At 61.3% G+C, this 20,489-nt stretch overlaps 2 protein-coding genes across 7 annotated transcripts in view; one reads left to right on the forward strand and one right to left on the reverse strand.

The window, feature by feature from the left end:
• Nucleotides 1-1,658: 1,658 nt before the first annotated feature.
• Nucleotides 1,659-12,090, reverse strand: CFAP410 (cilia and flagella associated protein 410). Of its 2 annotated transcripts, none has more exons than XM_007172659.2 (7): nucleotides 11,914-12,090; nucleotides 10,446-10,464; nucleotides 9,021-9,067; nucleotides 6,134-6,363; nucleotides 4,980-5,151; nucleotides 4,223-4,313; nucleotides 1,659-2,128 (listed from the first exon to the last, which is right to left on the reverse strand). In XM_007172659.2, the coding sequence occupies exons 1-7, from the start codon at nucleotides 11,988-11,990 to the stop codon at nucleotides 1,997-1,999; spliced, it is 768 nt and encodes a 255-aa protein (XP_007172721.2). In that variant the 5' UTR covers nucleotides 11,991-12,090; the 3' UTR covers nucleotides 1,659-1,996. The 2 variants fall into 2 exon arrangements, with proteins under 2 accessions (XP_007172721.2, XP_007172720.2); XM_007172658.2 differs by having other exon boundaries at nucleotides 4,223-4,316.
• A 3,205-nt stretch (nucleotides 12,091-15,295) lies between these two features.
• The window catches only part of TRPM2 (transient receptor potential cation channel subfamily M member 2), a 52,388-nt gene continuing 47,194 nt past the window's right edge, over nucleotides 15,296-20,489 (forward strand). For 3 of the 5 annotated variants that reach the window (XM_057544827.1, XM_057544830.1, XM_057544831.1), the window contains exon 1: nucleotides 18,135-18,220. The gene's annotated coding sequence lies outside the window, so the exon portion shown is untranslated. Of the gene's footprint in view, nucleotides 15,632-18,134; nucleotides 18,221-19,730; nucleotides 19,809-20,489 lie in introns of those variants that run through there. The other 2 variants (XM_057544828.1, XM_057544829.1) reach the window with 2 other exon arrangements.

Genomic DNA, 20,489 nt, shown 5'->3' on the forward strand with positions numbered 1-20,489 from the left:
AACTCGGAGCTCACCTCCTGACCCGCTGGGGGGTGGGGGGAGGGGGCTGAGGGAGCAAACTGGGGGGTGCTCGGGGTCTCCACCCACCTGGCGGCCGGGAGACGGGGTATCGCCTCCACGTGGGAGGCTCTGGCAGGGGGGACACCGGCCACCTCCTGGCTCAGGCTGTGCTGCAGCCTGGCCCAGCACCCCACGTCAGGTCAGGACCCAGATCTCGGCCTGTCCTGCCATGAGTGTTGGACGCTGCATGCGGCACAGGGCCTGCTGGCCCAGGTGACCCAGTGGCGGGGTCCGAGATGCAGTGACCGCCCTCACTCCTGGGCAGCAGCTCCGTGGGGAGCACACTGCGTCTGGCCCGCCTCTGGCTGCACCGGCCAGCGTTTCAGACGAGCGATGTGTCCTCTTGGGTCTCAGCCCTCTCCTCCTTAAATGGGGGCCAACAGGACACACACACAGGCTGTAATGCCGGCACCTGCTTTGCTCCGAAACCCCACCTTCAGGGCTACCTGGGGCGAAGTTCACAGCTGGGACTATGACGTGCCCACAAAGACCGGAGGCCTGGGATCCAGGCCACGGGTGGATGCGCGGGGAGCTTAAGAGTCAAGGGGCTGAGGCGGGCAGCTCACCCCGACCGGGGCCCGAGTCGAGGGTCCCCGACTTAGGCGTACCAGATCGTAGGGCAGGGGAAGTGGGTGTGAGCCGCGCCTGGTGGGTGGGGAGAGGGAGGGTGTTAACGAAGCATAAGCACGCCCAGCTCGTTCTAACCAGGACGGGGCTTTATTGAGAGCATCCAACGTCCCGTAAACACAAGAGAAGGCACACGCACAGGCCGCGGCCACCCGTCCTAGACGGCCCCGCGTGGCGAGTCCTCGCTTCCCGCGGCCAGACCTCACCCCCTGCCCTGAGAACTACCGGGGGCCCCCAAGGTGAACCACCGCCTTCCCCGGGGCCTCCCACGAGGCCAGCGTGAGACAGTGGCACCGCGAGTGCAGCTTCATCTCCCCGGAGCCGCTGGTCTTCCGGGCTGGTTTCTTGCACACGTTGTGGTCAGTCCCCCTTGGGTCTGTGCAGCCCTCAGGCAACCCGACACACCCTCGGCTCCCACAGGGGCGTGGGTGTTCCTGCCCCGACAGGACACCAGTCCCGGTCATTCCAAGGCCAGCAAGAAGGGACCTCCCCTAACGGCTCGGAGGGCACCCTCCTCCCCTTGCACTGGGGGCACCAGGAAGGACCCCAGGGCTGTGGAGGCACCGCCCGCATCCTGGTCACCGCAGCAAGGCCTGCGACTCTTCCCAAAGGAGGAGAACGTAAGACGCGGTTTCCAGAAGGCTGTCCCTTCCCACGCAGCTGCGTCAGGTCCCCAGACAGAAGCGGCAGGCCTGCTGTCCAGGTCTTCTCACTCGGGCAGCACAGACCCTCTGTGTCGTGCGGGGCTCTCAAGAAGGGACACCAGTGTCCTGCAGACAAAACGTCCCTGGAGGCGGCGGGCAGCCCATCCCTAAGGCTGCCACCGTTCTGGAAGTCTCCTATGGTCAACAGAAATCCACCCCATGACAGAGTCAGACAACTGGCTGAGAAAACATGTGCGAGCGACTGCCCTTACCTTTAACAAGAATGTCAAGGCCGTGCCTGTCATTCAGGAAACATCTGCTTCCAGATCAGACTTTGGAAAAATATTTATTAGGGAGGACGGCTGCAAAGCCCACCTTCAGGAAGAGGCAAGTCGAGGTGGCCCTGCCGTACAGAAGGGCATCTGGCTACGGCCCCTCACAGCAGAGGGCGCAGGGGCAGGTCTGCCCAGCCAGCCCCTCCTGCCCTGGCGTGGTGCCCATCCACAGCGAAAGCTCAGCCTTCCTGGGTGGGCGAGGCTTCCTGAGGACGCAGCCCTGTGCGCCGAGGCTCAGCCTGGGGTCGAGCAGAGGCCACAGCTGCACCCCCCCACTCTCCCAGGTGTTCGGGAAGACGCCGGGCTTCAGCTCGGGGTCCCCGCTGACAGTCACTCCATGGCCTCCTGCAGCTCCTGCTTCTGCAGGGCCTGGAGCCGGCTGACCACGCGCTGGTGGACGGCCTCCAGCCCCTCGCTGTCTAGTTCCCGCAGCAGCAGGAGGACGGCGGTCAGGATGTTGTTCTGGGGGCACAGAGAGTCACTGCGTGAGCATCACGCCTGCGAGGCCGGGCCGCCCGCACCACGACACACACGCACATCGCGGGAGCACGGCCTGCAGGAGGGCGGCCTTGCAGGCAACAGACGGAGACTCCGGCGGGCGGAAGCCACAGTCGTGGCACGGGCGTGGCATTCACAGCCGGCAGGAACTTCCTACGAACTGACTTACCTCCCGTTCACAGCCCTGAGGCCCAGAGAGGCTGGGCGGCAATGCAGCAGGGGCCAGAAGCAGGCTCTCAGCAACATGCACTCAAATGCACACGTGCTTAGTGTGTGATGCACCCGTGTCCACATAGCTACACCTGGTTTCCATCTGCATTTGAGCAGGGAAACATTGCCATTTCTACTAGGAAAATTCTGGAAGGATTTTGCACAAGGCGGCTACTTGAGCTGATCCCTCTTGTGGGATGACCTGAGGCACAGCCGCAAGCCGGAGCATGCGGCCCGTGTGGACACGTGAGGACGTCGCTCAGAGGCTCACGTTTGGGGTGCTGAGCCCTGGCTCTGCAACGCCCTAAGACTCCTGCTCCCCTCAAATCTCACCAGCCCTCCCCCGTGTCCCCAGGTCTTCCTGGCCACCGGCACCTTGCACTCGGAGGCTTGCGGGGGGCTCGATGCCCACAGGGACACCCAGCCTGGCCGGGACCCTCGGTGGCAGAGCCAGGGCCCTGCTGTTCTCTGCTTTCAGAGCAGGTGTCCTGTTTGAGCAGGTTTGATGGTCTTTCGTTTGCATTTATGGCAGGCGCGGAGTTGAACCAGTGTCTTCACTCTCTGGTCCACTCTGCGCTGCAGAGGCCCTGGGGTGGGAGTGAGGGTGGGGGGAGCTTCAGGCCTTAGCCCACCTGCTGGGCAGACCTGCCACTGGGGACGGTACATACATCGGGCTCCTCCCAAAACATGTGGGAAGTGTGTGCAGGGACCCTGAGCTGCCCCACGCGGCCACCTCGTTGAGAGTGTTGTCACGAGGGGACAGTGACCTGCCGGGGTGGGGCAGGGCGGGGGAGACTAGCCACAGGCCAAGTGACTGCTGCCAAGATCGGCCTTCAGCCTGCGGTCACATCTGTCCACAGCCCTGGGGGCTGGCACTTCCAAGGACGGGGCCTCAGTCCATCCACTTCTGTACCTCCCGTGAGCTTTGCATGCATTTCAAGTGGTCACCACATGAATGAGTGAGGCCCAGCCCATGGCTTTGGGCAGCCCCGCTGGGACTGTGGTGCCCCCCTTCATGATGCCACAGGGAGGTCACAACACCTGACAGCTCTGGTCAGGCCGAGCCAGGGGCTGGAGCAGGTGCTGGGCCTCCCCACAGACCCTGGTTCTGCTCAGACAGCTCCCCTTCCCACGTGAGCTGGTGGCGAGGCCCCCTCTGGGCTGAGCTGACTGGTGACCCATTCCCCTGCCAATGACCGGCTCAGGGAACTGACACCAAGCCTGCTGGGGGGCAGGGGGCACGTGGGGAAGACGTTGCACTGGTAAGAGGACACACGGCAAGAAACGGCCCCACCCTTCTGCCGGCCGCGAGCCTGGAGCAGGGCATCCCCGTGAGCGCGGGACGAGCCCAAGCACAAGCCAGAGTGACACGAGAGGACTTGGAGGGACCCGGGTCTTCGCCGATGTCACTCAACTGCCCATATGACCTACTTATCGTTCAGCCAACAAGCCGTGATCCTTACAGGGATGCCTGCGGAGCCGTGGGGCCTGCCGCCTGGTCACTGCACTGGGACACCGCCGCCGCCCTGGCCAGGAGGGTCCCTGCCTCTAACCGCAGGCGGGAGGCCTCTCCCCAGGCAGCAACCTTCCCGCCCCCAGACCGCCCTCAGCACAGCCCCGGGTGCGGGGGGGCCCCCGCTGCGCACTCAGGAACCCCTCCTCCGTCTGCCACGTCCAACCAGCTTAGATGTAGACACAGACACCGGACCCAGACGGTCGACTTCCCACCCTCTAGGGCCTGGCTTCGCGCGTTCCTGTGGTGTCTCCAGCCCCCGGCCCCCGACCCCCGGCCCCCAATCTCCACATTCTGGGGCCACTTCCGGCCAGAGCAGCTTCTGTCACACTCACCCTGTTCTTGCGACTGCTTTGGGCTGCCCTCTGCGGGAAGGAAGGAAACTGGTCCCGGGAAGGGCGCTTCAGGCCGAGCTGCCCCTGGATGCTGCTGGCGGGGGCGGGTGCGGGGAGGACAGCGCGCGTGAGGCCCGGGGGGCACGGAGCCCCGCCCGCACTGTTCACACAGCATCTGTGGGCCCAGCGCCTCGGGGCACAGTGAGGAAGAGGCTCCTAAAAGCGGACCCCACCCCGTCCGCAGGGAGAGCCCCACTGCAGGTGTGCCCTCCCTCTCCCGCCGCGGGGCAGCAAGGCGCGCGGGCCTCATCTGCAAGCGGGCGCCCGGCCTGGGGCCCTGCTGTGAACAGTGGTCTCCACCACGTTCCCCAAGTCCAGTTTCTGCCCACAAACGTCTGTGACAATCATTCAATTGAGGTGCCCTGTGGGTCAGGGAGGGCCCTCCCTCAGCCCACCTGCCCCGCCGTCCCCGGGGCTCCTGAGGCTGCACAGAGGCTCGGTTGGCCACGGCCATGGCCACGAGGCTTCCCTCCTGCGCAGGGGGCCCTGCACGCCCACTAGCCCACTGCCCCGAGTCCACCACTCCCTGCGGAGGGCTGGTCCCACACGCGCACGAGCTCCCTGCCCTGGGGGCCACGTGGCTGACCCCAGGCTGGGGGCCCCTGAGAGCCAGCCCAGAAACAACCACCCGCACGCCCCCTGCAGCCCCAGAGGCACAGCCGCGTGCAGGAGGACCAGGCAGGCCCGCGGGCCACACCTGGTCTCCTCCTCGCCGAGGCTCAGCGGGTCCCGTGGCATCTCTGCGGTGGCATCCACGGCGCTCGGGGTGTAGGACAGCTCGGGCGGGCCACTTCCCAAGTCCTCTCTGCTGGGGGCCGTGACCTCCTCTCCCTCCACCAGTGCTCGGGACACCTCCTCCTCCGTCACAGCTTGGGGGGGAGGGGAGGGGGAGGGGGAGGGGCAAGACATCAGCGGCCTCACCGCGAGTGAGCCCCCCGAGCCGTGGCCCGGCCGGCCCCTCGGCGCTCAGCACGGTCTGCTTCGGAGTTGAGGCGGCTGTCTGTCCACCCCGACGGCCAGCCCCCGGGAGCAGGGCTGGGTCCCCCACCATTGCATCCCGCCCTGGAGGTGCTGGAGACACGACAGATGGCCAATGACTGCTTGTGAATCTGAATGTCAGCATTTGCCAAAAGCAGGTAGATACTCATAAAAAACCCTAAACTAAGACAGGGTTTTAAAAGGAACAGACTACACTATATTTCTTCTATTTCACTCGCACATGACAGTTTATGTGAAGTTTATTTATATTAAAATCATTCACCTAGGAGAAAATAATCGTGCACATAAGGGTCAGGAACCAGCACAGAGAATGCCAGGGGATTCACAGGAAAAAGGCATGGCCCTGGAAACAAGCTGGAACCCCAGAGGTGGGAGCAGGAAGGGCCCACACACATCGCCTCGTGGGTGATGGAGGAGACGCGGGGTGAAACCGCAGGAAGGCGCCCCCCATCCCCCCACCCCACCCCTCCAACAGCAAGGCAACCCGGGGTGGGGGGGGTCAAGGAGCGATGCGGCGCCCTCACCTGCTGGCATCACCACCTTGGGACCCTGTCGACCAGCAGCGATGCTGCCTGGCCACCCAGACCATCACGTGCTCGCGGGGCAGGTGGACGAGCATTTGGAGCAGAGGGTACTTAGCAGGATAAAAAGGAGAAGCAGCAACTCAGTGCTTCGATGGCGGGACCGAGAAAGAACTGTGCGGGTTCAGCTGAGATCCTGCACTCCGCGAGGGGCCACGCCGGGTGGCAGACGGCACTGCCTGGGGCACCCCGAGGAGGCCGGCCTCCCCGGCCCCGGCGAGAGGGCAGGGCTGGAGCCTGCTCGCGTGCGGCCCGGCCCGCGGGCACCTACCCTGGTTGTCCAGCTGCTGCAGGTGAGGCAGGTTGCGCAGGACGGTCATGCGGTAGCGGTGAGGGCAGACGCCGCAGCAGGGGTTCTCCGCCAGCCAGAGCACGCGCAGGCGCGGGAGGCCCTTCAGGTAGAAGAGCTCCGCCAGACTGGGGATGCAGTTCTTGCGCAGGTAGAGCTCGCTCAGTTGCCGGCAGCGGCTCACGGGCTCCAGGGTGGAGATGCTGTTGACGCTGCAGGGAGACGGCCGTCAGTGCCTGCCGGGGCACCCCCGCCCCACGGAGACGAGAGCGCTGCTGGGCCAGTGCCCACCTGCCCTCGCCTTAGAAGTAGGTCAGACCCGGCTGTGGCTAGTCAAGTGCAAGGGAGGGCCCAGGCCCAGGAGAAAGCCCTGGGGGCGGGGGAAGCTCCTCCAGCTGAAGGTGGGAGCGGCAGCCCCCGCTCTGTTGAGGCCGCGAGGAGTCAACCCTGGGGGTAGGAGGTCTCAGCCCCCTTATAGGACAGGAGACTGCGGCCTCCCTGGGACACACCAAGCCCAAAGCTGGCAGCGGCCAGGAAAACCCATGTGACTGAGAACCGAGCACTGAACTTCCAAACCCCAGGTTCACAAGAGAAACAGCTACGGGTTTAAATTATGAGTGAACCAGAGACAGGAAATCAGCCGGGCACCAGGCAGAGACCTACGGGTTTGAGCTGACGGAACGGGATCACCCCGTGCACACCCAGTCGGACCAGCTGGCTGAGCTCGAGGGGGGCAGCCGACCACCCTCATGCCCTGAGCCCCAGGCCGCAGGGGACCCTGCCCGACGTGCCAGACCGGTCTAGACCACCCTTTGCTGGCCGCTGCATTTGTGCTGGGCAGGCTGTCCCAACTCCTGCCTTAGGGCCGCTGCTGCCACACCCGACACTCGCTTGTCAACGTGGTTGCTGGAGTGCTCGGCACCACCTCGCCCGGCAGCGGGGACGAGGCTGACGCCATCTCACCACCAGCAAACCCAGGCTTCGGGATCCTCACCATCAGGGAAGCTGCGCAGGCCATGGGGTGAAGCGAGAACTTCAACCTGCAGGGCCCGGAGTCCCCTCCTCGCCCACTGGGCTAACGCTGCCGTTGCTACAGACCGAATGTGTCCCCCAGATTCAGATGCTGAGATCCTGACCCCCAGTGCAGTGGTGTTAGGAGGTGGGGCCCCCATGAGCGGGGTCAGCGCCCTTATAAAAGGGACCCCACAGAGCTCTCCGCCCTTCTGCCAGGTGAGGACACAGGGCGAAGATGCCGTCTGTGAGCCAAGAGGCAGCCCCTCACTAGACCCTGATCTTGGGCTTGTGGCCTCAGAACTGCGAGGAATCAATGTCTGTAAAATCCCACTAGAGTGGCCAGAATGGACTAAGCCTTCCTGCCCACGGGCACTGAGACCAAAGCCAAACGACGTCATCTCACAGGACGGCCAACCCGCATCCAAGCAGCAGTCCCCACCAGTTCAAGCGGCCAGACAGCCAGGCGACAGCCCTGGGCACTGTCCTTCCCCGGCTGCGGCGGTGAGAACCCCTGCTGCACGACGAGGGGGCCTTCGGCTCGGAGGCCCAGCAACTTGCCCCAGGTTCCTCAGACAGCGCTCGGCAGTGACAGGGTTAAGTCCGCAGCCTCCTGCAAGTTTCCTGCTGTCTTTGGGTAACGAAAGTGTATACATTTGTTTGTCAGGTAAGGCCTTCTGGGGCGTGGGCTCAAATCCCAGCTTCACTGATAATCGTACCAGGTAAGCAGGTAAGTGACAGTGGACAGCTGGCGCCTGCACATGCTGGCACTCCGTGCTCCCCACTGCACCTGCTGACGCTCCGTGCTCCCCACTGCACCTGCTCTCGCCTCCACCCCACCCCACCCCGGGGCCACTGCTGCCTTCACCCCCGTCTGACGGGTTTTACAGCCAGGGAAGCCAAGGCACACGGGCCCGAGCTGGGCCCCGGGTGGGAGACCGGTCCTGGGCCCCCTCCTTCATTCATTCCTTCATCCCACAAGAGGGTGCCGGCCTGAGCCTGTCGGGTCGGGGCTGGGGGTGCGTGAGCACAAGGTGGGCGGCGCCGCACCCACCAGGTGACCTCGGAAGGCGCAAAGGAGGCCGAGCAGAGGGCTAGGGAGGGACAAACAGGATGGCCGGCTGTGTGATGAGGAAGGTAAGTCACGGGATCTGCACGGGACCAAGGGCCTACGACCCCACACACAGGGCAAGCCCTGCGACCTTCTGAGCTGCCAAACAGGGAGTCTGCCTTCCTTACAGGGCTTAAATCTCCCTGAGGTTTCAGGTGTGGGGACCTGCAGAAAGCACCCGCCCTGGCATCTGGGCATCTGGCAGGGTCAGCTCCCTCCCGGGCCCAGAGCGGACAGGACAGAGCTCAGGGCTGGAGGGCGTTCCTCCCTCCCCCTGACCCTGCAAACTCCCCAGGCGCCTGAAGCCCCAAAGGTAGTATTTGGTCCTTTCGAGGCTTCCTTTGTTAAACCGCTAATGGCTCTGGAAGAGGTCAACTATTACCAAGGACAGATCGTGTGATGCAGGGAAGCTGGCAGAGCTCCAGGCAGTGACAGAACCAGGAGGGCGGAAAAGGCTGGTGCGCTGGGGCAGACGTGGTCACGCTGGGGCGGCTGCTCACCGTTAGGAGGGCGGCACCCACTGACCCCCGGACGGGCAGGCGAGCTCAGGGGGAGGCCCGGGTGCCCTCCAGGAAGGGGGCGGAGCTGCCAGGCCCTCATGCTGCCTGGGCCCGGCCTGCAGCAGCGGCCCTCCCAGACCTCGTTGGGAATTTTCAGGTTATCTAAGGGCCTGCAGGAGGGATCTGAACACTTTCCTCCTCCTCCAGCCCCGGTGACTTAAGAGTGGGGCGGGCCGGCATTTAGTACCTGAGGGTGATCACTTCCAGGCTGGGCATTTCCCGGCAGATGGAGATCTAGGAAGGAAAAGAATGCGATTTTGAATGCGATTTTGCAGAAGCCGCTGGGCGCTGGCCCTGTGACGTCACCCGTCTCCAGCCGCCAAGAGGACCAAGATGGAGCCGTAGTCTGCCCCACGCCAAGGGCCTAAGCAGAGGGGCTTCCCTCGCCCCAGGAGCACGCAGGGCTCTGCATCCCGCTCCCCTCTGCAGCCCAGACGTCCCCTCTACCTGATGCAGAAACGGGCACCCTCTCCACAACTTTAAACAGCATCATTACTACCAAACGCTGCCAGGCCTCGAGACGGAGCATTCCTAATTTTACATGCCCTCGAAGGACATCGGTAAGGGGACCTGAATGGACAGAGAACCTTTCTTCTTGCTGCCCCTGACATCCAGGGAAAGGACAGAAGCTGCTTCTGGCCAACAGAGCTGTGCCAATAGGGAGACAGGCTTGAAACTGGATCTCAGACCATCTTAACACTGACTCAGCGGAAGAGAGCAGCGGGGCTCAGGATGGTCCATGCAGGCTCCCTGACCTGTAAGGCTGATGAACGGTGAAGCCCCAAGTATCTGTGTGCCTGCCAGACACCACGCACGGGGCCAGATGGGGTCCTGACATCAACAAGCGCACTGCCTGGTCCGAATGCTTCACATTTGCGGTGGATCTGTTTTCTGTTACAGTGGTGTTTTGCTTCGTTTGTTTTTGCTGCTGAATAGGCAGCACTTCAGCTACAGAATGAGGCGGAACCGGCTCTTCTGGACAGCCCTGACAGCATTTCCAACTTTCTCAGAAAAGGTATGGTTCAAGGTACAAAAGAGAAGTCAATAAGAACCTGCTGACTAGCACCCACACTCTGTACGAGCTGGAGACATTCATCCCAGAAACAGGCGGGCGGGGGCAGAAATCTATTCATGGACTTACAGCTCAGCCCAGCGGCCCAGCTCCGTGCTCTGCCCCCACCCAGGCCCCATCTCTTCCTGCCATGGGAGTCGGGGTGAAGCTGGATCTGACCAAGGGGAGGAGCTGAAGTGAAGAAACTCCTCGGGGACGTGAAGTCCAGGAACCCATACAAAGAAACCTCCAGCTGAGTGCACTGCTTCTTAAAGTCAACCAAGCCACTGGGGCTCTTCCCCGGGTGGGAGCAGGTCTGTGCCTTGGACCTGCCCGCTCCTCTGAGAGGCCTGCCTTTCACCTGCAGGAGAATGTGTGCAGGAACGTCACAGTGCACTTGGGTGCTACAGAACTTTTCTTTCATGAGTGGTCCCGCCTTACAAAAACTGCTCAAAGAACAAAGGACTGGTCGGCCGCCTGGATCGAATGGGAGCGGTCTGTCAATGTAACCAGCCTCTTGGGGACCAGGGATTGTCTGGAGATGATCAGCATGATACTTACATCAGTGAGGCGGCTGCCCCTGGGGAGAGAAAAAGACATATGCGCTTTTATTTTGTTAAAGTTGAATTTAAAACATTAAAAACAAAAATTAATGACAAACGTCTACAAACTTTAAGAGTCTGTGATTTTAACGACAAAGTAAAAGACAGCTTTCCCAGATAACTGACAAAGGTGCCAAAAATCGTTTCCTGGTTGATTTTGGACAAAACTATTTGATACTGGCGGGCTCCTTCGCAGACTAAGGCACGGCAGAGGTTGCCCCATTTGAAGGACACAAAGATTTACTCATTCTCAAGGCTGTTGCACTGAAGGATAATTCCCTCACTAATGTGCATAAACAAGGGAGTCTTTGTAAGGGCCAAGTTCAAAGGCTAAACATGCAACTTATGAAACACACTTCAGAAAGCCTGGAATAGGGCTGTTGTGCCTCCCTGCTTAGGGGAAGAATGACCGCCCCACGCAGAACAAAGGCACGCATTATTGAAAACAATGACAGGGATGCTGTGGCCAAAATACCAGAAGTGCAGCGCAAAGAGAAAGGCTTTTAATGAACAGGCAGAGCTCACTGCGGTCAATCTGCCCGACACCAGTAGGAGGACGGTCTACTTCTGGCTGAGCGCCACCTGAACTGTCCAGTGTACAGGGCGCGTGGAGCCGTGCTCTGAACCCCCAGTGAACGTGTGCGGACCTTTCCGGAGTTTCAGAAGTACTTCTGGTCCTTCCTCGGCTCAGCTAGGCCTGGCCGCCCTGCCTTTGAACCTGCACCTGTATCTCTTCCTGTCACCTCCCGGACAGTGAGTCCCCTGGGGACAACCCCTCTCCGCACCCCCCAGGGCTCAATTACAAAAATGTTTACTGAAGCATCACTTTAGAGTCTCAGTTTCCTTTCTTTCCCCTAGCAAGGGTGTCAATCACCTTGATCTCCCACCTTATCAGCAGGCCTGGCTCCCAGGGACTGCTGGCAATGTCAGAAATGAGACCTGTCCACAGAGGGAAACGTCTGCCCACTAAAGCTACCTAGAAGCCCAAGAGCCAGTCTTCAAGGTAATTCCAATTGTTTCCAGCAAGGAGGACAGCTTTGGAGCTGTGTGTGAAATACCACTGCTCAGGAGGAGTGAAAATTCTGAAACGACCTTTCCCCAAAGGCCCCCTGAGCTTATGGCATCACCTCCCAGAGGCTGTGAGCCCCTGGGACCGGGCAGACCAGCCTGGACAGGGGCCAGGAAGGTGAGGCCAGAGGTGCCCCCCTCCACCCCGAACCCCTCTGCATCCTCCGCAGGTCCTTCTCGGTCCCGCCCCAGAGCAGAGGGGGCGGGCTGGGGTCCCCGCTCCAGGGCCGAGGTGCTGGGCAGGGGTCTCCATTCCTAGGCGGCTCTTCCCAGCCCTGTCCCAGGGAGAGGGTCCCGGGAAGGGGGTGCCGGGCAGCGGGGAGGACACGCGGGGACGGCCCCCGGCCTCTGGGCCTCACCAGCAGTTGAGCTTCCGCACGCTGTGCAGCTCTGAGGCCTTGGCCCGGGACAGGACCATCTTCCGCGTCAGCTTCATGACGGTGGGCCGCCCGGAGCCCTCACCCCGGCCCAGCTCTCAAACCACCAGCTACCACGGAGGCCATCCACCAGGCCGCGGCATTTCTCCAAGGGGCGGGGCCCGCGTCGTCAGGGGCGGGTGCTGAGAGCCCATTGGCCGGCAGCGAGGGGGCGGGCCGGCGCGAGCGCAGTGGGGCCGCCTGGGCTTCTGCTCCGCGCATTGGCTCCGCCTCGCCCGCTCCGCTCTGCCCCGGGCGCCGCGCGCCCGGTTCTGCTCATGCGCATTGTGGGGACGCCCGGCTCTGACGCAATTCTGGCGCGGCTCTGACGCAATTCTGGCGCGGCTCTAGCGCGATTCTGGCGCGACTCTGACGCGATTCTGAGGCGACAGGGTTGGAGACTGCAGCCAGCTGCGGGACCCCGGTTGGGTCCCGAATCCCAACCCCCGGTCCCCAGCCTCCTCCCCGATCCCCGAACCCTGGACACCAACCCCGGGCCCCAGTCCCCGCCCCGAGTCCCAAATTCCGAATCCCATCCCCGGGCCCCAGTCCCCGCCCCGAGTCCCAAATCCCGAATCCCATCCCCGGGCCCCAGTCCCCGCCCCGAGTCCCAAATCCCGAACCCCATCCCCTGGCCCCAGCCCCCGCCCCCGCCCCGGGCCCCAGTCCCCGCCCCGAGTCCCGTGCATTAGAAGTGATGGTCTCCTAACTGCCCTGAATTAGAAAGATTTAAAGTGTTGAGAGGAGAACTCCAGGACAGTCCCAGGGCTGCGTTGATCCTCTCCCTCTCAGCATTTAAGGAAAGGCGGCAGGTGCCAAAGGTACGGGCCAGCCCTAACAGAGACCTCGCAAGTACTTAAACATTTTAGAAATCAAAGGTTACTTGGGCTGCAAAGTACATTTAGACAGGTACCCGGGATCTCAGACCCGTTAGAATTGACAAGACCAAACTCAGCCTCCTCTGGGACCTCTTTCCCATTAGGCCCTGGTCCAGTCTTTGGCCTGCCCAGCCCGATCTCAGCAAAGATCCTGCGAAGTCACCCCCACCCTTGATCTCTGATCGCCCTCATTATCTGATTAAGCGCCTCATGCCTCCCTCACAAGTGGTAGCTAATCTTCTTGGCCTGTAGTTTGCAAGATCCCCTGCCCTTGAAGTCTCTTAGTAACTTTCCATCCACTGGCCCCTCACTGCTCCTTGGCTGTAAATCCCCCTTTTCCTTGTTGAACTTGGTGTTGAGCACAATCTCTCTCCTCTAATTGCAATAATCTTGAATAAAGTCTTCCTTACTCTTCTAACACGTGTCAGAATAATTTTTTCTTTCACAGGGGTCAAAGGTTGCTTTCCCATGGTATCACAGCCACACCCGAAGCCCAGGGACCTGGAGAGTGGTGAAGGACCTGCCTGTACGAGGGACCCCTGGCAAGACCAGGGGTTGCAATTCAGTGGGGGAGAGTGGAATTTTGCTATAGCATCTCCCATCCCATCCAAGCCCACCATTTTTATTGTAAAGACAATACAGAGAATTCTAAAAAAAGAAAAGCATCCCCACAGTAGTTTAACAACTGCATTTTCTGTATTTCATCCTGTGTGCTGTATTTTGCTGGGACACACTGTGTTGTGAGGGGTCTATCAGTCAATTCTTGCCCTGAGCCCCCTCATCCATGCCTGGGTTCTACCGTATGGTGGGTGGGCCCAGAAACAATCTTGAGTGAGTGGAACCAGGTGCGAGGGGCGTGGGGCGGAGGGCACAGCTAGCTGGAGCACAGGTGGCCCAGACCCCCATGCCACCTCCACCGTTGTCCCAGCGCCTGTGGCCACACGGGGGCTCCTCTGATCAGCTGGTGAAGGATGGCCGGCTCAGTGTGGGGCTGGAAACTAGGGAGCTGCAGGATGTCATCCTCCGGTGGCCCTGAAAGACTGGTGAAGGCCGACGCCTGCAACAGGCAGAGCTTTGAGCAGGCTGTCAGCCTGGGGTTTGGTTTGATCCCACTTGCAGGCTGGTAAGTCAGCCTGTTACTCCTTCGCGGGTGCCGGCAGGAGACTGCGGCTCCGAGTCAGAGAGAAAGGACGGTTTATTCCTCGCGGCACCGGCACGTTTGCGTCAGCGCCCCGAGCCGAGTTCCACGGGAGCGACGCGAGGGGCTCAGTGGATGCTCACTGCCCACGCTGTGGGTTCATGCGGTGCCAGGAGGGATCAGGGAGCTCTGGGTCCACCGCTTTTCCAGTCACCAGTGAGCAATCCTCATCTTGGTCCAGGGGGGACATGTCTCATGTCTGACGGTTACCAGCTGTGGGAACAACCCAAGGAAACAGCCTTGCAGCCTTGGCACACCAGCGAGACCTGTAGGTGAGCAAGAGGTCCCGGGAGTGCTGGCCCCCCACGTGGAGCGCCTGTTCCTCCGCTCTGGGGTGGGGAAGAGCACTGACTTTGGGTCACGCGTGGACTCACGGGCGGGCAGGAATGGCCTGACCCTCTGGGTGGTGGTGGGACCGAAAGGAGAGAGACGGGAGAATCGGGAACCGGGAGGTCCAGCAGAGACACTCGGGGTGGGCCGCGGTGCGGAGATCCTCATACGCAGCAGTGAGGCCACCGGGCACTGCCCACGGACAAGGCGCTGGACGGCCAGGGAGGGCAATGCCTCGGCCAGTTGATGGCCATCAGCCTCTGTCCTCAGCCAGCCCGGTGCTGGCTGGTGAGTCAGAGAGGGCAAGGCCATGGTGGCCCAGACAGAGGCCGCACATGGTACCATCTCTCGGAGAGACGGGACGGTGATGCACTCGGGCAGGATGGACACGTTCTGGGGCTGGCCTCAGCTTTCCCGCCCGCAGGGACTCAGGCAGCACCATGGTCTGAAGCCTCGATGTGGTTTGATCCACCAGCACAGGGTCCCGCAACATCTCGTCAGATCAGGGGACCCACATCAGGGGCACGAAGACCCTGCGTGATCTGGCCCCTGCCCCCTCCCCTCATCTCGTGCCCCACTCCCCTGGCGCACTCCACCGGCCACCATGGCCTTCCTGATGGTCCTCAAACACACGACTTGAGTTCACCTCGGGGCCTTTGCACCTACTCTTCCCTGGGTCCAAATGGCTTTCATCGGATTGTTCTGGTTCAATCCATCACACTTCCTTAGAAAGTGAATCACTTCCTCAATGCACCCTGCTGAGAAAGGCTGTCCCAGCTTGCCTGACACTGACCCTGTGACCTCCAGCTCCTGCCCCGCTGAACTTCTCAATGTTTTTCACGCCCTGAGGTGGTTTACGTCATTCTTCCCCTGGACTGCGGGTCTGGGCTCCTCTTTTCCCCGGAGCCCCAGCCCCTAGACAGGGTCTGCCCGTGGTGAGGCTGGCTGACCAACGTGCATGCAGGGTCTGCAGGTGCCTTCGGATGCCAGCTCTGGCAGGTCCCCGAGTCACCGCTCCCTCCCCACCCACTGGGGGTGAGAAGGTTTCCTTCCACACTGGGTCGTGAGGACTGCCAATGGACGTGGGAACTTAGCGTGGTGCTTGGCAAGCAGACGGGAGCTGGGAGGTGGGGGGACCAGCCGAGCGATCGAGCCTCTCTGCCCTCGTCCACCGACGGTGACGCCGGCTGGTGCAGACAGCAGTCCGGACAGACAGACCCAGCTGCAAACCACAGAATGGACTTGTGGAAGAGAAGTGAGTCCTGTGTCTATTCACTTTATTCTGTGTCCTGACTGTCTGGGCCATTTCCATCTCCGTCCTCATCCTTGTCGCTGCAGAATGAATGGGCCACCTGGTAGAGCTTTCTGGGCAGGCACACAGCCACGAGGGTGTCCACGGTTTCTACCCTCCTGGGCAGCACCACCGTGCCCACTTACTTCTATGGGCAGTCCTTTTTGATTAGACGTTTCTGGAATGCAGTTCATCCTTTGACCTCAGAAATGAAGTGATGAAGGAAAACAAGGTTGTCCCCCAGCATGAAGCCCACTTCTCTTGGTCCTCTCTCTAGACCAGGGTCAGCAACCCACAGCCAACAGGCCAGCTCCAGCCACTGCCTGTTCTTATAAATAAAGTTTTATTGGCACACAGCCAGACCCATCCGCTTATGTTTTGCCGTTGGCTGCTCTCTCGCTGCAAGGGCAGAGTTGAGTAGTTCAAACCGAGACCATCGCCTGCAAAACCTGAGCTATTAACCATCCGGCCCCGTACAGAAAAAGTCTGCAGCCCCTGCTCTAGGCTCTGGCCATGTTGGCTCCCAGCCCTCAGACCCTCCCCGCCTTCCTCTGCTCTCCTCCAAGGAGCCGCAGCCTGGCCTCTCTTTGCTCCTGTGTATTATTCATGACCAGGGCTCGCCATGCTAATCGGTTAGAGCACTATCTTTTCAGCGATTGTGGTTTTTCTCTCGCTGCCAGACCAAGGGGCTTTATATCTTGGGCATGACGCCCGTGCTGTAACAAAGTCTTCTGCGCTGCATTTCCTTTATCTGAACTTGAAACAACCCTCGGTCAAGATCAGTACTTGCTGCTCTTGTACTTTATGGTTCCTGCTTTTTATTTTTATGGGAAAGACATTTCATAATTGCTCTTGCAGCAGTGTCCGGCAGGTGGAACAGGACCTTCTTGTGAAACATGTTCGTCTCTAGAAGGGAAAGAGCCCCACAGGGAACAATGTGGGCACATATGTTTCGTCAGAAGCCTGATTCATGAGATACTTCACCTTAAGCAATGTTCCCACAGAGGCCCTGGGGTACCTGGAAACGAAAGCCAGCCCGTCTGCACCTGTCCATCGGATGGTCCTGCAGTTACTTCTGTCTCATGAAATATTAACTTCCCCTCAGGGTGCTTTTAGTCATGATGGCTCTTGGGCCAGAGGGCATCAAGGAAGGAGCCCTGGGTGAGAGTATGGGCACAGCTGCTGACCAGCAGCTGCAGACACGGGTGGGTCTCCTCTTCCTTTGCCTGTTGACTAGGGTCTGAGATGCCTTTCTGGGGTTGTGGCCGTCCTCGTAGCAGGATAAGTCCTGTAGCGGCCACTCACTGAGCGCTTGCTGCTTGCGGGCTCTGAGGGTGCAGCAGTGATGTCTGGAAGGCTGTGCCCCTGCGGCGGGCAGTCCTGCAGGCCAGAGCCATTGGGTAACACCCACCGTTGCTGTTCTTTAACTCCGTGGTGCCAACCACCTTGCAGGAGTGGCTCCAGCTGCCTTTAAAGTGGCTGGAAAAAACGATCAAGCGCTGTACAAGGGGCTCTGATGGGTTCCGACACCTTCCCCAAGCTGCTTAGAAACCTCCTGATGACCGGAGGGTGAGACAGGGGCCAGCCTTTGGCCGGTGGACCCGTGGCACTGCCGGCTGGCTGCTTTGCGGAGAGGCAGGGGCGGGTGGGGGCGAAGGGCCTTCCAGAGGGGGGTGCTCCGGGCAGGAGTCTGGACACTAGGTCAGCACACCCAGGGGAGGAAATGAGGGTCAGCAGGCAGCCCCCCGGGCCCTGGGGTCAGAGAGGCACAGGACCCTGTTCACTTCCCTGGACCCTGAGCAAGGGCCCGGGAGTGGCCGTGGGGCCTTGTGGGGTGGCAGCTGGGAAGGAGAGGGCAGAGGGCCTCTGTTGGGTGAGAGACTTGTGGCCGGGGAGTTTGGACCTTTAGGGAAAGTTGGGATCAGTCTTTCAGAATACAGTCAGTCCCCTCTGCCCTCCAGCCAGGAGGACTGAGCGGGGCAGGGCAGCCAGGGTGGAAATCAGGCACCTGTGGGCCCAGGGGCCAACACGTGCCAGGGTGGATGCTATGCTTTCGCATCTTTCTGGCTCCTCCTGCTGCCTCAGTTCCTGCCTTACTGGGAATGGTCTCCTGGCTTTGGGGCCCCCAGGAAGACAGGTGACGGCAGGGATAGGCCGGTAGGGGAAGTGGTTGACCCAGTCCGGGGGCCCCCTGGGTCTCCAGCTCCCGCTGACACAATCCCCACCCAGCCCTGCCCACCCCCCCCCCCACCCCCCCAGGGCTCTTTGGACTTGACCAGAATCGCTGCCTCCGGGTTTGCACGTGCCACCAGCCTCTCGGGAGGGGATGTGGGGAGGCTGACCCCGCAGCTCGGGCGTCTGGGACACCCTGCTCCTGCGGCTGTTCTCTCCTCTTTGGCTCTGGCCTCGGGCGCGGGACGGGGCGGGCTGCGCTCTCCGGAGCCGTGACGCAGAGCGCGCTGCGGGCCTGAGATGCGGGCGGCCCCGCGGGGCCAGGGCTGCAGTCCTGCGCAGCGGCGCGAGTGACGCGGGGGCGCGGGCCTCCCCGAGCAGGTAGGCGCGCCGGCCGGGGTGGAGGACACCGGGGTGCGGCGAAGGCGCGGGTCGCGGGGAGGATGCGCAGGGGTCCAGGGGCGCCGGTCGGGCCGGCACAATCGGAGCACAGGCTGGGGTGCGTGCGCCGCGGGGTGCGGAGACCCAGGCACCCGCCTGGGTGCGGGCGCAGCTGGGGTTCGGGGGCGACTGCAGGCTCTAGGGTCTGAGTGGGCCGGGGCGCAGAGGGCTGGGCGCGGTCCCGGGCTGGGGCGCTGGTGCGGGGCTGCGGCGGGCGTGCGGGGACGGAGGCAGGGACCCAGGCAGCGCGGGTGCGGGCGTCCGCTGGGCTGCGGCGCGGGACGCAGGCGCTGCGACAGGGCTGGGCGCGGTCTGTCCGGGGGCGCCGTGTCCCAACTTGGGGAGATCAGGGACTTTGCCATCTCAGGCTCTTGCTCCGACCGCCCCCCCCCACCCCCCGCCAAAGACCTCTGTGGCTGGTACTTCCTTTGCCCCTCACCCCGCGTGTGGCTATTTATAGTCTGGAAAGTGCTTTCACAGCCAGGATTTCAAAGGATGCTGGAGCGGGAGCCGCTGGGAGCAGCTGCAGGGTTTAGAGGAGTGGAGAGGCGGGTGCGCATAGGGCCGCAGCCGGTGTGCCCAGGCCCGCTTGAGGTTCTATTTGCTGGTGAGTCTTCTGGGCTGGGGCGGGTGGGGTACCAGGAGGAGCCCTGTCTTGGTGAGTCTCCGTGGTCCTGAGTGGGACATTCACTCCCTCACTCCCCTCTATGGCCACAGCTTCACATTCTTGCCAGTGCCCTGTGCTGGGTGGCATTTGTGGCTGTGCGTGTGGTGTGGCCGTATATTCAGGCCTGTGCAGTCAGGTACTGTCTCTCTTCTTGGAAGTCATTCACCTTTAGAGTTTTCTCAACACACCTGTGCTAATTGCTTATGAAGAACTTTAGCTATAAAACAGGGTGGCCAAGTTTGCTTTTAGGTGATATGTGAAGAAAGCAACTGACGATATGATTTTGGGGAGAAGAACCCCAGAGAAGGTTGGATGGGGGGCTTTGTAAGGTCATTGTCAGCGCTGGGCTTCCGGACTCTCCCGGGGCCTAGGCTGCTGGACAGGGAGCTGGGTTGGGGGGAGGAACGGGGGGAGGAGGGAGGAGAGGGTCAGGCCAGCATCCCCCCTGCAGCTGGGCATGGGAATGCTTACACATGGCTGGCTCTGTCCCCTGAAGTCTGATGGGGTGGTGGGTGGGAGGACTGGTGTTTGACACGTTTCCCAGGGACCTGTTGGCAGCTGGGATTTGAGAAGATCCGCACAAGCCTCTGTGGGTGTCTGAGATGGGCAACTGTCTGAAAAATGTGAATCTGAGCAAACGCACTTGAGTTTCTTAAGACCAAGTCCTTTATTGCTCATCCTTTTGCTCTTTGTCCTGTACAGGACCGAGCCCTGGAGAGGGGGGTGGGAGCCGCCTCTAGCCCAGGTCCCCTTACGGACTAGCTGCTCGGCTGTGCACTTTTCAGAGCCTCATTTCCCTCTTTGGTCACCTGGAACACTTCCTGCTCATCTGCTTCCCTGAGAAGCTGGTCGGGAGGCCAGGTGAGCTGCTGTATAGGACTGCAGATGGTGCTGTAAGGGCCACACAGGCATAAGGCCCCCTCCACCACGAGTGCTGTGCCAGGAAGCCCTGGAGGGGCTGCAGAGCCAGCGCTGCTCACTGCCGTGTCTCGGTCCGTCCAGGCCACTGTAACACAATTCCACGTTCGGTGGTTTATAAACAGCAGACATTTATTCTTCACAGTTCTGGAGGCTGGAAGGCCAAGATCAAGGTGCCCGCAGGGTTGGTGAGGGCCCCCTTTGGGTTGCAGGGAGCTCTCGGGGGTCTCTTTTATAAGTACCCTGATCCCATTCACGAGGGCTCCACCCTCCTGACCTAACCACCACTCAAATGCCCCATCTCCAAATACCACCGCATTTCGGGGGCGGTTTCAACGTAGGAATTTTAGGGGAACACAGTCAGACCATAGCATTCTGGCCCCCAAAATTCATGTCCTTCCCACATGCAAAATACATTCACTGCATCCCAACAGCCCCCAAATCTTAACTCATTCCGGCGTCCACTCCAAAGTCTGAGTCCAAAGTCTCCTCTAAATACTACCTAAGTCAGGTGTGGGAGGACTTGAGGTAGATTCACCCCGAGGCAGAGTCCTCTCCGGCTGTGAACCTGGGAAACCAGACAATGTTACCCAGTGCAAGTTCGTGTGTCCGACGGACGCACAG

Source organism: Balaenoptera acutorostrata, chromosome 4, assembly GCF_949987535.1.
Source record: "Balaenoptera acutorostrata chromosome 4, mBalAcu1.1, whole genome shotgun sequence".
In the NCBI taxonomy this organism is placed as follows: Eukaryota; Metazoa; Chordata; class Mammalia; order Artiodactyla; family Balaenopteridae; genus Balaenoptera; species Balaenoptera acutorostrata.